This window comes from Phodopus roborovskii, unplaced genomic scaffold (assembly GCF_943737965.1).
Source record: "Phodopus roborovskii unplaced genomic scaffold, PHOROB, whole genome shotgun sequence".
Taxonomy (NCBI): domain Eukaryota; kingdom Metazoa; phylum Chordata; class Mammalia; order Rodentia; family Cricetidae; genus Phodopus; species Phodopus roborovskii.
In genome coordinates this window covers 32,618,007-32,632,491 of record NW_026126517.1, presented here as the reverse complement: position 1 = coordinate 32,632,491, position 14,485 = coordinate 32,618,007, and the positions used below count along the sequence as shown (strand labels likewise).

General features: G+C 36.4%; 1 protein-coding gene across 1 annotated transcript in view; it reads left to right on the top strand.

The window, feature by feature from the left end:
- Scaper (S-phase cyclin A associated protein in the ER) overlaps window positions 1-14,485 on the top strand; it is a 308,455-nt gene that overhangs the window by 75,374 nt on the left and 218,596 nt on the right. Inside the window, exons 15-16 of the mRNA XM_051197515.1 lie at window positions 4,720-4,875; window positions 7,065-7,207. Coding sequence (XP_051053472.1) covers window positions 4,720-4,875; window positions 7,065-7,207 — 299 coding nt within the window. The remainder of the gene's footprint in view (window positions 1-4,719; window positions 4,876-7,064; window positions 7,208-14,485) is intronic.

The window sequence follows — 14,485 nt, the reverse complement described above, 5'->3', positions numbered from 1 at the left end:
ATCTTTAGATTACATAGCAGAATGAAGAAATCAAGAGGACTAAGTTGGATTATGGTTTTGGATACATATATGATAAAAATTAAGCAATATCTCCCTCCCTCCCCCCCATTCCTCACCAGGATCTGCAAAAATTTCATGAGTCACTTTTGAACAATGAAAAAGAAGGTATATTCTTGTCTTGGTTAGTCTTTTAGAAAATAAAAGAAATCTAATTATGAACCATCAGCTTGCTATTCTGTTAATTGGTAAATTGTGTTTATCAGAAAGGCTGACAGAATTTAACTAGTCTGATCAGGACATGGATTCTTACACGAATTCGTTTCCCTTCATTTGTTCTCTTCATACGGTGGCTCAGCAACTGTGACTGTTTGAGCTAACTTCATTGTGGTGACTCCTGACTACACATTCAGTCTCACACTCTCCACTGAGTCCCAAGCTGCCAGTTTTTGACAACACAAAATAAAGCTAGGCTTTTCTTAACTTCTCTAGGGCTCATTTCAGTACCTCATAGTCAGCCATGTGTTTTCCTTTCCATTTCAGCCATACTTTAAATACAATTCTTCCTAAATATTTGCTGTCGATACTCTTATCTTTTTCCCTTGCTTGTTCCAAAGTAATGTTTCTGAAAAGGGTTCTACCTTCCAGGTTAAGAGCCAAAATGGGTTTTGCCTTTCTTTCAAGTTTAAAGAAATATATATGTATTATTATGTATGAATATGTGTATGTACCATGATGCTTATGTAGAGCCAGTCTCTCCTTCCACTTTTACATGGGTTTCAATTGATTTCATCAGGTCACCAGACTTGTGTGGCAAGAACTTTATTCACTGAGCTATCTAGCTATCCTTGCCTTTAAGTTGCAATGTAAATGCATTACTTGGGCTTTCTTCAGTATCATTTTATATTGAGAATAATGATTGCATTATTATTTATAATTTTTTATTATTTAACGAATTTTAGCAATGTAGAAAACAGTTATAATTTTATCATAAGAAACAGCAGTATTATCTAGGTAGAAATACTCTTTCACATACTGCTTCAGAATTGTTTTTACACTGCATAAGTAGGCAACTTTATACAGAAGCATTATACTATATACAACATTTCTTAGAATACCAAATTTTTACTTCTACTTGAACAGAAGAAAATGAAATAAAAGTAACTCTTGGAAATTTTAAGAATAAATGAGAGGGTTTATTTCATATAATATTTTTAAGGTTATGGAAGTTATATTTGTTCAATCTCATGTTAATCAGCTTTCTATTATTATAACAAAATTGCTTAAAATAATTAACTGAAATAAATTTTGCTTAGAACATTATCTCTCATTTCTTTTTTCCCTGTAATGATTACACTTAGCATGTGAGGCCCGATACAGAATAAATATTCCTTTATTGTATGTGCTTGTTTGTCATGTGCTTTGATAGTCTGAGAGGTAATTTAAAAGTACATCTAGAAGAATGGGATGGTTCTGTGGATAAGGAGCAACTGTGAGAGTCAGTTCTCTTCTTCTACCTTGTGGATCCAGGAAGTCAAACTCAGCTGGTCAGGTTTGGCCTCTCACTGGCTCTAAATGTATAAACTAGCTTGAGTTAAGCTTTGTTTAGCCAGTCTAGATTTCTGGAGTCCCTGCTTCTGTGTGAAGTTGACCAGTGGTGTATAGTACAATCTATTGTGTCTGTTATTTTCAGTATATATAAAAGAAAAAAAAGAGCCAATTCTGTACTTTAAGTTTGTTATCAAAAACCCATTTATAGCAGATGGGGATTCCAGTTAAAATTGGAGGCTACACTCTGGGTCCTTTGAACCAATAAATAACAGAATTGGATTTAGGAGTAGACTCTCTTCCAGAGAGAGAGAGCAAAGGCCATTGGGAATCCACAAACAAGGAAAAGGATACCTGAGAAAAGGAGAGGAGTCCAAAGCTGAATAGCTTTGCTTTTCTGCTCTTGCTCAGTGGCACTGGTAGGGTTGGTTTAGGCTGAACAGTAAAATAGCTCCCCCCACCAAAAAAAAAAAGTAGAATAGGTATACAAATCAATAGATGTACAAATTGCCACAATGAAACATGAAAAAGAAAGGCAATATGATAACCCCAAAAGAACATAACTCCTTGTTCTATCAAAGATAATGCAATTGGTGAACATTACAAAAGTTACAGATGAACATGATCAATGGCCCAAAAGAACATACAGACGTGGAGATGGAGTCAATCCAGGATCTTGGGAAGAAAGTCAGCAACACAGAAAAAAAGAACAGAAGTATGATTGGAAAATCAGCAGTAGCCAATAAACATTTGGAACAAAAATTGAGACTTTTAAAGAAACACAATTAGAAATGTTAGAAATGAAAACTAAGTCAAATATATATATATATATATATATATATATATATATATATATATATATATATGAGAGGAAGGAAAGGTTTACCTTATAAAATCAAAATTTAGTTACGGAAAAGAAATAAACTTTTCTACAGTTATCTATAGAAAATTTAAAAAACTACAGATAATTCTTGTCACCAAGAAACAGAATCACTAGTAAAACCACCCATATTGAATGATATCTGAAAACGAGATGGTGTGGTTGTTCTGCTGTATGATAAAATAAACTTCAAACTATGTTAGAAGAGTAAAGCAGGCCACTATCTCTTAATAAATAAGACAACTTATCAATCAAGAAGATAGTTATATGATTATATGTAATTATAATAACTACAATTTTATGTTTGTACATATGTTTATGCATATAAAGTTGATGCACTTGATTTCATAAAACAAGCACTGATGGACATAAAAGATCAAAAAGTTCTAAATAAATAGTGATAGGTGATTTCAATATCACATTCTAATCTATTCATAAGGCATCCACCCTTAGAGTTAAAAGTTCACCACAGATCAAGTGGACGGAACATTCCAATATATAAAATAGTCCATCTAAGAGATACTGACACATGCAATTCTTTCTAAAATAGAGCACTTCTTCCCAAATACAAAAGAATTGAAATAATTTCTTACATCATCGTAGATCATAGTACCACCAAACTAGAAATTAATAGCAAAATAGAAAAAAACAAAACAAAACAAAACAGAAACAATCCTGAAAGCCATAAAACAGTCCCCTATAGGAACTATGTAAATACATGGAAACTGAATAGTACAGTCTTGATTAGTAATCATTGAAGAAATCATGGAGGAAATTGGTATTTATTGAATTCAGTGAACAATGAAAGTGTAGTTTAAGATGTCTCAAAATCAGTTCTGAGATGAAAGTATGTAACTAAGAGTTTTCACATTAACAAAAACCTTCAAAAGTTTTTCAATATTAATATTATATACCTTTAGATCTTAGGAAAGCAAGAACATTCCAAACCTCAAAGCAGTGCATGCTAAGAAGTTAAAAAGACCAGAGCAGAAATTAATGAAGTGGAGATGAAAAGAGTAATACTTAAAATCAATGATAGAGCTGGTTCTTAGAGAAAACAAAACCAATAAACCTTACCAATGCTAATCAGGGGATGTGATGATCTATCTCAGTGAAATCAAGAGAGTCATTAGAGAAGCCTTTGAAAACATATTCTCCAAACTAGAAGTTACAGAAGAGATGGCTAAATATAAGTGAGGTTATGGGGAAATAAGAACATTCAGATGGTATTGTTGAAAATGTAAATTGGTGTAGCCAAAAAAGCTAAAAGTACAACTTCCATATAACCTAGCCATACCACGTCTAGGTATGTAACCAAAATACTCCGGCATGCAACATAGAGAAATACCTGCACATCATGTGCAATACTGTGTTTTCAGAAGCCAGGGCATGGAACCAGCTTAATTGTTGGTTAATAGATGAACGGGTAAATAAAATTTGGTCCATATTCACAATAGAATTTTATTCAGTCATAAAGAAAGATGAAATCATGACACTTGTGGTAAATGGATAGAACTGGAAGCCATTAAATTAAGCAAAATAAGCCTGGCTTAGAAAGCTAAATTTTCATTCTGTGTATGAGTAAATTATGAAACTGTAAAGGGGATTATGAGTGAAGAAGATGTTAAGGGAGAAAGAGAAGGCAGTGGAATGCATGTCATGAAAGTAGATGGGGAGAGTACCTGAATGAATGAAGGAGACAGCCAGGCAGCAGTGCGTACTCAGCACAGGGAAGACTTGAGGGAGAGGACCAGTTACAACAACATTTAATGATACATGAGTATGAAAATCCCATTACTCGTAGATATGATGAAATGTATTACTTCGTACACCAGTTTTAAAAATAAAAGTATTGTTAGAATAAATGAACATACCTAATTGTATATAGTCTGTTTGTGTATCATTACAAATTCATATTAAGCATAATTTTGTAAAATAGTTTCTAAAATACTAAATTGTTTGCTGTTTTAAAAATATTTTCAATGGCACCTTCATAAATTAGTTCTAATTAAAGCCTTTGGGTTTGTCATATATGTTAGCTTACTTTGAGGTAAATGCTGGTGGGTAAAATAGTTATTTTTCCCCATGACTTACTGCTGATTTAAATATTGTTCTGTATATATTCTGCTCTACTGCTCCTTCAGAGGACCTGAATTTGGTTCCCAGCACCTACATCAGGTGGCTTACAGGCACCTGTAACTCATACCGGTGTTTTGTTGGCAGCTGCAGCATGCACAGACCTTTCTCTTTTAAGAATTAATTTGACTCTGACTCTTTCTTCATTCTCATTGAAGGTAAATGAGATTGCATTCATAAATACCCTTGAAGCTCAGAATAAACGCCATGATGTTTTATCAAAATTGAAGGAATATGAGCAGAGGCTCAATGAATTACAGGAAGAGCGTCAGAGAAGACAAGAAGAAAAGCAAGCTCGTGATGAAGCTGTGCAGGTAGGATTCTGCTCAGGATTTACTGAGCACCGTTTACATCTCAGGCTTAGAGTCAGAAAGATAAAAGCTAGTCTATGTTCCCAAGGGTGCATGCCATACTATAGCATGGTAGTGAAGAGTGTTTGTCCTTGAAGCATTACCTCTTATGTCAACTGGGATTATACACTCAGCCACAGTGACACGTTGTCATCTGTTGTTTTTTAATTGCCTTTGGCAAGAATTATTTCTTCTGACCCAAAAAGAATGTTACTGAAATAGTTAATAAAGATTTGGACAGTTCTTTGCCTTAGGACCAGAGCACCATATTATTTATTGAGCAGTATTATCAGATGCTTTGATTAGCTTTGAATTTCTGCAGCTGTGATTTCCGTGATGGAGGAAGTATTCGGGAATGAATTGCCTTGTTGTGAAGAGTCTATCTTAATTCTTTCTTTAAAAAAACAAAAACAAAAACAAAAAAAAACCCCTTATCTGTGGAGAATTTTGCTACAGGAAAAAAAAATTGCAGTATTTAAAGAAATGGAGACTAACTTTAGCTGTGATAACTTTGAGTACTACAAATAGACTTTTTGGCTTGGTTTGAAGTTATGAAATTACAAATCATTTTCTAATGAGGAACACATGTACATAGCAAATCTCAACTCACCAGGACAAGGAATGTTAGCAATATTATTAACAATTAATAATTTAACCATGTGGCAAATCATAAAATCCCAGTGTAATGTGAAAAAAAGTATATCAACTATAGAGGTACTATGGAAGAGGGAATAATTACTTTGCTAGTGGGATGACATTGTCAGAGAAGGTTCTTTGTTATGGTGATTTCTTTATTGTGTTTTCACAAAAAAAGAAACTGTTTTTTTGCTTTGAGTACTGGTGATTGAGTCCAGGGCCTCCCTCACATGTGCAAGGCAAGTACTGTTTCCTAAGCTGTATCTTTGTAATTGAAAACCATAAGTATGGATAGAAAATGTCTTTTCATTCATCTGGACCTTATGTAGTTTAAATTATAAATATTTTATAGTTTTTAAAACATACCATGGACTTAATACATTATTTTTAAGAAAACTTTTCTTGATTATATTTGTATTAGGTTTCCAAAAGGAACAGAATGAATGGAATGAAATATATATGTGTGCATGCAAGCGTGCTGTGTGCGTGTGTGTGTGTTAGAGTGGCTTAGGCTGCAGTCTGGATAGTGCAACAATGACTGTCTCCTGACAGAAAAGCCATCTACGATAGTTTAGTCTATCTACTGATGCTAGAGTCTGAGGGATGTCTCAGAGAGCTACCTGTTTTCAGTCTGTGTTGGAATCCTGAGGAAATCGATTCTAGCACTAGGGAAGGAATGGCTCAGAAACAGGATAAATGAGTGAGAGTGAGGACAAGCAGGCAAAAAACAAAGCTTCCTTCTCCCGCGTTCTTTTATGGCCCTGCCACCAGGAGATGTTGCTCAGATTTAGGGTGGGTCTTTTTACCTCAAATGGCCTGGGTTTTTTGTTTGTTTGTTTGTTTGTTTGTTTGTTTGTTTTTGTTTTTCGAGATATGGGTTTTCTGTGTTTCAGCCTGTCCTGGAACTCACTCTGTAGACCAGACCGGCCTTGAACTCACAGAGATCCTCCTGCCTCTGCCTACCAGGTGCTGGGATTAAAAGCGTGTGCCAACAATGCCCAGCTAAGTGGCCTGGGTTTACAGTGGGTTTCCCACTTCAAGTAATTCAGCCAAGAAAAATTCTTCATAGATGTGCCAGCTGCTTGGTTGGCTTTTAGTTAATCAAGTTGACAACCAAGATTAGCTATCATACTATTGCAAATGGAATTTTCACCTAATTACAATTTCAAATTATTACTTGTTTGTAGGAATACAGTTGCCATATTTTTGTGGATCATGAATCACCAAACTTGATTAAAACTTGTTTTCTAACTGTGTCATAATATGTACATATAAGTATGAACGTGTATGTAATTCTTAGGGTTTAATTCAATTCAGGTTATGTTATAATTTTGTGTAACACTTGTAAATGACATGAAAACCATGTATCATTGCTATTTAATTTTTGCTTAAATTCTTAGAAATCATGTACCTATTGACAATCCAGGAATAGTCTAGAGTATGTTTGTGTTAGTTATATCTCCTTTGATTATTGTAATTTAACATGTAATTCTAATAACTTTAAATGTTTACATCAGGAACGCAAGAGAGCCTTAGAGGCAGAACGGCAGGCCCGTGTAGAGGAGTTGTTGATGAAGAGGAAAGAGCAAGAAGCCCGTATTGAACAGCAGAGGCAAGAGAAAGAAAAAGCCCGTGAAGATGCAGCCCGAGAAAGAGCCAGGTACCTAATTTGCTACCTTGGTTTTTGTCTTGATGCACTGTTTGCCACTGAGAAAATCAGATCTTAACAACAGAAATGTCTTACATATATTACCACAAGTTTAGAAATGTGTGAAATTTCCAAGATATTTGACATTACATTCAAAATGGAGAACTTTAAAACTTTGTAATGCCTGAGAAAGTTATTTTAAGTCTTTTCTCGGCTGAAAAATTTTAAGTTGACTGCTGTTAGCTTCAATGAAAAAGAATTGTCTTTTAGGATATTTGCATCATAAAAGGTAGGTCAACTGAAGATTTTTTTTTCATTTTTTATATTATTTTTTCTTATTTTGCATATCGATCCCAGTTCCCTCTCCATCCTTCCCATGTCCCCTGACCCTCCCTCCCTGTCCCATTTCCCACCCACTCCACAGGGAGGGTGATGCCTTCCAGGAGGGATCATCAAAATCTGTTAAGTCTTTTGGAGTAGGGTCTAGTCCCTTCCTCTAGGCTAAGGGAATATTCAATGGGGAATGTGCTCCCAAAGTCCTTTTGTGCACCAGCAATACATCCTGGTTCCACTCTCAGAGGTCCCTTAGACTGACCAAGCCTTCTAATTGAGACCCATGTTCAGGGGTCTGAGTTGGTCCAGTGCTGGTTTCCCAGATATCAGTCTGGGGGTCCATGAACTCTCCCTTGTTCAGGTCAGCTGTTTCTGTGGGTTTCTGTAGCCTGGTCTTGTCCCCATTTTCTTATCATTCTTTTCTCTCTGCTACTGGTTTCCAGGAGTTTGGCTCAGTGTTTAGCTGTGGTTGTCTGCTTCTGTTTCCAACACCTATTAGATGAAGCCTGTATGATGGCATATAAATTAGTTATCAATCTCATTATCAGGGAAGGGCATTTAAACCTCTCCACTGGTGCTCAGATTATTAGACGGGGTCATCCTCGTAGGTCTCTGATCATTTCTCTAGAGTCAGCTTTCTCTTTAAACCTATAATGCCTCCCTCTATTATGGCATCTGTTTTTTTGCTCTTGTCTATTTGTCCCCTGACTCAAACTTCCTAGTCCCACATACTTTCCTCTGCTCTCCTTCTCTTTCTCCTAGCCCCCTCTCCACTCACTGCCTACCCCCCTGCTCCCAATATGCTCAGGAGATCTTGTTCCTTTCCCTTTCTGTGAGGGACTTTGTATGAATCTCTTAGATCCCTCCTTGTATCCTAGTTTCTCTGGTGGTGTGAATTATAGACTGGTGATCCTTTGCTTTATGTCTAAAATCCATATATGAGTGAGTACATACCATGTTCCTCTTTTTGTGACTGGGTTACCTCACTCAGGATGGTTTCTTCAAGTTCCATTTACTTGCCTGCAAATGTCAAGATTCCATTGTTTTTTTCTTTTTTCTTTTTTTTTTTTCCCCCCCGCTGTTTAGTACTCAGTTGTGTAAATGTACCACGTTTCTTTATCCATTCTTCAGTTGAGGAGCATCTAGGTTTCTTCAGGTTCTTGCTATTACAAATAATGCTGCTATGAACATAATTGAACAGATGTCTTTGTTGCACAGATGTGGATCATTTGGGTATATGCCTAAGAGTGGAATTGCCTGGTCTTGTGGTAGACTCCCGTTTTCCTGAGGAACTGCCATACTTATCTCCAAAATGGTTGTACAAGTTTGCGCTCCTTTTTTTTTCTGCATCCTCTCCAGCATAAAACTGCCATTGGTGTTCCTGATTTTAGCCATTCTGGCAGGAGTAAGGTGGTCACTCAGAGTCGTTTTGATTTGCATTTCCCTGATGGCTAAGGATGTTGAGCACTTAAATGTATTTCAGTCATTTTTGGTTTCTTCTATTGTGAATTCTCTATTCAGTTCTGTACCTCACTTTTTAATAGGGTATTTGGTGTTTTGGCGACTAGTTTCTTGACTTCTTTGTATATTTTGTAGATCAGCCCTCTTTTATATGTGGGGTTGGTGAAGATCTTTTCCCAGTCTATGGGCTGCCATTTGGTCTTATCGACGACTGTGTCAACGGTTAATAAATGGGACCTCCTAAAACTGAGAAGTGTATGTCCAATCCTAAGTAGAGTAGCTGAATGATATCTTCATGTATTTTGATTAAGTGCATACATTCTGTTCTCACTGTATCTTATTGAGATACAAAACCCAGTTTTTTGTTACAAATACAACCTGTAGCTACTATTTTAGTTTGTCTTATGTCCTTTTACTTCAATACTATTGTGGTTTTGTTTCTTGAACATGTATTTTACTTTTCTGAAATCTGCCTATTTATTTCTGCCTTTTGATTTAGATGTATATTCCTTTTCATTTGATGTAATTTTTAATGATTGGGGTTATTTGCTATAGATTTGTCATGTCTTTGTCTCAAGTCTTTGTCACTTTTACTGTATTGTTCTTTGTTAAACTAGTTCTTTCTGGTTTGTAACCTTTTCCAGTTTGCTTTGTGTTGCTGTGATAAGACACTAAGAAGCAACCAAGCAACCCAGTAAAGAAAGGCTTCATTTGGCTTGCAGGTTATAGTCCATCATCAATAGAAGCCAAGGCAAGAACCGAAGCAGAAACCTGGGGGGATGCTGCCTACTGGCTTAATTTAACTGCCATTCTTGTGTAGCCCAGGCCTACCTGCCCAGGGTTGACACTGCCCATGGTGGTGTGGGCCCTTCCACCTCAATCCGCAGTCAAGATGCCACTTAGATGTGACAGTAGACCTCTCTGGTAGAGGCAGTTCCTCCAATGCAGTTTCTTATTGAGTCTTAAAGTTGCATTATTTCAATTATTGTTTTATTGTTTGCTGGCTGATGTATAGAAGTCTCTTTGACTTAAAAAAATACTTAAATTTATGACTAAATCAGCTGTGTTAAATGCAGCAACTTAGTTCTTTCTAAGTCCTTATTATCCCACATCTTGCATCTATATCTGTCACAAATGAAGAATGTAGTGCTACTTTTATTTCTTATGCTGTCCTATGTTTTTCAAAGAAACCACAAACTTAAAACAAGAAAGCATTTTTGCATTCTGTTGTGTTCTTTTATGAACTTATTAATCATCTCTGATATGTATCATTTCTTTTTATCCAGGTGTCCTGTTGTTTTTAGTTGATAAGACTCACTATAGAATTTTTTTTGCAAAGGACTGTGTGTTCAGTGAACTGCTGGATACTCATTCATCTGGGAATATTTTAGTTTTTTTTCATCGGAATAACAGTTTTTCTTTCAAAAAATTGGATTGTCTTTTTCTTTTGTTTCTTTTGTTTGAATTCTGCCTTTAACCCTACTATTTTTCCCAAGTGTGATAAAGTGTTTCTTTTGATGTTCACAAGATAGTCCTTCTCTTTGTCTTTTGGGAATTTGAAAATGGTTTTTCTAGGGATCCCTTTGTTTCTCTTGTTCTGCATATTAATGTGTTGTCTTGTTTTGTTTCTTTTTTGTTTTTTCAAGACAGGGTTTCACTGTGCAGCAGTGCTGGCTGCCCTGGAACTATTAGACTAGGGTGGCCCCAAACTCACTGAGAACTCCCTGCCTCTGCCTCAGCCTCCAGAGTGCTGGAACAAAAGGCGTGTGCCACCCTTGCCCAGTGCATTAATGTGGTTTTCTTTCTTCTTTTTTTTTGGGGGGGGGAGGGAATGGGATGGGCAGTTGGAGACAGGCTTTGGAGCCTATCCTGGTACTTGCTCTTGTAGATCAGGCTGGTCTCAAATTCACAGAGGTCCACCTCTCGAGTGCTGGGATTAAAGGCATGCACCACCACCACCACCACCTGGCTCTTAGTGTATTTTTAATGTTAAATTCTGGAAGCATTTGGTTATTATTTGCCATAATTTCTACAAATATTTATCAGTTTTCTGTAGATCCTTGAGGTATGGTGGTTTCTTAGACTTTCTTTGGGTTTGATAATTCCAGTTTCTGGGAGTTAGTATTTGGAACTTTAACTTTTCTTATTGTATATGGATCTTTTTCATATATGTGTGTCTGTGCTGCCCGATGCCCACAGAGGCAAGGAGATGGCCTCATATCCCCTGAAATTGGAGTTTAAGATGGTTGTGAGCAGCCATGTGAGTTCTGGGAGTTGAACCAGGGTCCTCTGGAAGAACAGCCAATGCTCTTAACTACTTAGCCATCTCTCCAGTCCAGTATTTGAGATTTTTTTATAGGATGTCTCTCAGGAGTTGTCTGATTTTTCTTCTTATGGTTAGATTGAGGTTGTGGTATTTTGTGATTTTATAATGTTTTATAATATCATCTTGATTTATTCCTGATTTATGTTTCACATGGGTTTAAATGTGTATTTGCCTATGTGCATATTGGACTAGATAGAGGTCAACATCACAACTTTCTTCAATTGATTTTTACCTTGCTTTTTGAACAACAATAGTAACAACAAAAAAGTTCGGTCAGTAGACATGGAGGTCACTGGTTTGGTTACACTGGCTGGCCAACAATACCCAGAAATCCTCTGGTTTCCAGCTGCCCAGCACTAGGCTTATAGGCACATGCTAAAAGAATCCAACTTTTTATGTGGGTCCTGGAGAATCTGAGCTCTGAATTCAGATCTTCATGCCTGTATGGCAAGCACTTATCCACTCAAATAATTTTCTAGTTCTGATATTGTTACCTTTGATCGCCTGAGGCAGTGTTTCTTCCCTATCTAATTTGAAAATACTCCCTTCTGCCATATTCATTAGATTCTTTTATATCAGTGTTACTTCATTTATTTTATGTGTTTAATGTTACAATCTTAGTGGTTTGAAGGAGAATGGCCCCAGAGGGTCATAGATTTGAATGCTTGTTGCCATTTGTGGAACTGCTTGCTAAGGATTAGAAAGTGTGGCCTTGAAGGAGGTGTGTCACTGGGGTGGCTTTGAGATTGGAAAAGTCTCATTTACCTTTCTCATTTAGCTGTCCCTGTCCCCTTTTGTTGTCTCAACATGTAAGGTTTCTGCTACTGCTCAAGTGCCATGCCTGTCTGCCTGTCTCTGTGGTTCTCCCTGCCATGATGCTCGTGGGTTCCAGCCCTCTAGAATCATGAGCCCCTAAAATAATCACTTTTTTTATAAGTTGCCTTAGTTATGGTGTTTTGTTATAACAATAGAGGAGTAACTAAAACATATTTATATTTTATTTACTTATTGTTATTCTTTTGGATGTAGGAGGTCTTGTTGGCTCTTGTGTCTTTGGCTTTCTTATTGGCTGAAAAACATTTTCTTGATTTCTGATATTACTAGTAATTATACACCTGTTTTCCCTGATCCACTCCTAGGACCAGCTCTTTCTTTAAAGACCTCTGATGCCTTTTATTGGAAAGCTTTTGTTTTACTGTTTTTGTTCTTTTAGTTTAACTGCTTTTTATTTGCTTATTGAAATTCTGTGCTTATTAGAATAATAGTCATCAAATTTTCTTTGTTTTGCCAGACTTTTAAAATATCTTTCTTATATTAAAAATATTTTATTTTAATTTTGTGTGCATGTAGTAGCCATAAGGGTAAGGATGCCTTAGGATCCCCTTGTACTGGAATTGTGGATGATTGTGAGCCATTTTGTAGGTGCTAGGAATTGAACCTGAGTCCTCTGCAAGTACAAGAAGTGCTGGAGGAAGATCAGTGGCTGAGCAACTGATCTATGAGTATAGCATTACTCATTAGGAGTAATTCTAATTCTATTAATATCTTTTTTTTAAGAACAGTAATAATACCCAGGTAGTATTGGGTATGGGCTCCATCTCATGGAATGGGCCTTAAGTCAAATCAGATATTGCTTGGCTATTTCCACAAACTTTGTGTCACCACTGCACTAGCATATTTGACAGGCAGGACACCATTGTAGATCGAAGGGTTTGTGACTGGGTTAGTGTTTGCGATTTCTCTTTGGTGCTGTGCAGGGTACTTTCCTTTACCAAAGATGTACTTAGCATGTGGAGGCAAAGGCTCTGTGTAGGTACAACTCAACATGTCCATGCACAGTAAGTTGTATAGGTGTGGTCTTAAGCAACATCTTGCAGACAGTTTGTGGTAAGCAACCTGAAGTCTTGGCAACAGCATGGGTAGTTTGGGAGTTCCTGTGGGACCCCCTTTAGCCAAAAATTAGATGTAACCCAGCCCCAGTATTGAAAGTTTCATTTGGTGACAAGAGATGGCCAGCTGGGGCTCTGTATCTCCCATTATTTGGCAATTTCATTTAGATCTCTGTCTCTGTCTCTGTCTCTCTCTCTCTCTCTCTCTCTCTCTCACTGAAGCTTCTATTGTATTAGATTTCCATACTCTTCGAATAGCCCTAAATCTTAGCAGTCTCTCTCTATATATTTCCTCCCCACTTCTTCCCTCTTTCACGTGACCCTTCCATTCCAATTACTTTCCTAACCCATTTATAACTACCTATTTCCCTTTCCTTGGCAGACCCTCCCCATTCACTTACTCTGTACCCAAATTCTGTGGTTGTATGGATTCTAGCTTAGTTATCAGTGACTCTACAGCTAGTATCCATTTATAAGTGAGTACATACTATTTGTCTTTCTGGATCTGGGCTATCTCATTCAACATGATTTTTTTTTTCCTAGTTCCATTCATTTACCAGTAAATTTCATTTTTAAATGGCTGAGTAATATTCTGTTGTGTAAATGTACCACCTTTTTTCATCCATTCATAAAGAAATATTGAGGGACTTCTAGGTTTTTTATAATTTTTGGCTGTTATGAATAGAGCAGCAATGAACGTGGTCGAGCAAGTATCTCTATGAGAAGATAAAGAGTGGGTTATCTAGATCTTGAGACAGACCTATTCCCGTTTTCCTGAGGCACTGCCACACTGATTTCCATAGTGTAGTCTATACATGTTTTAACTCCTACCAGCAATGGATGAATGTTCCCCTTACTCTACATCTGTCTAAGTATAAGCTGTCTCTTGTTTTATTGATCTTAGCCATTTTGACAGGTATAAGATGAAATCTCAAAGTAGATTTAGTTTGTATTTCCCTGATGACTAAGACTATTGAACATTTGTTTTTCAGCCATTTGAGTATCCTGTTTTGAAAATTTTCTGTTTAGATCTATACCTCATTTTTTAAATGAGTTATTTGTTTTCTTGATATATAATTTTTTGAATTATTTATATATTTTGGGTATTAGCCCTCCCTCAGATGTGTAGTTGGAAAAAATATTTTTCTATTCTAAAGGATGATGCTTTGTCTTTTTTTTGCCATCTATTTCTTTTGGGTACAGCTTGCTTTTTTTTTTTTTTTTTTTTTTTTTTTTTTTATCTTTTTGCCTAGGGCCTCCATGTGTTTGTTCTGTTAAGTT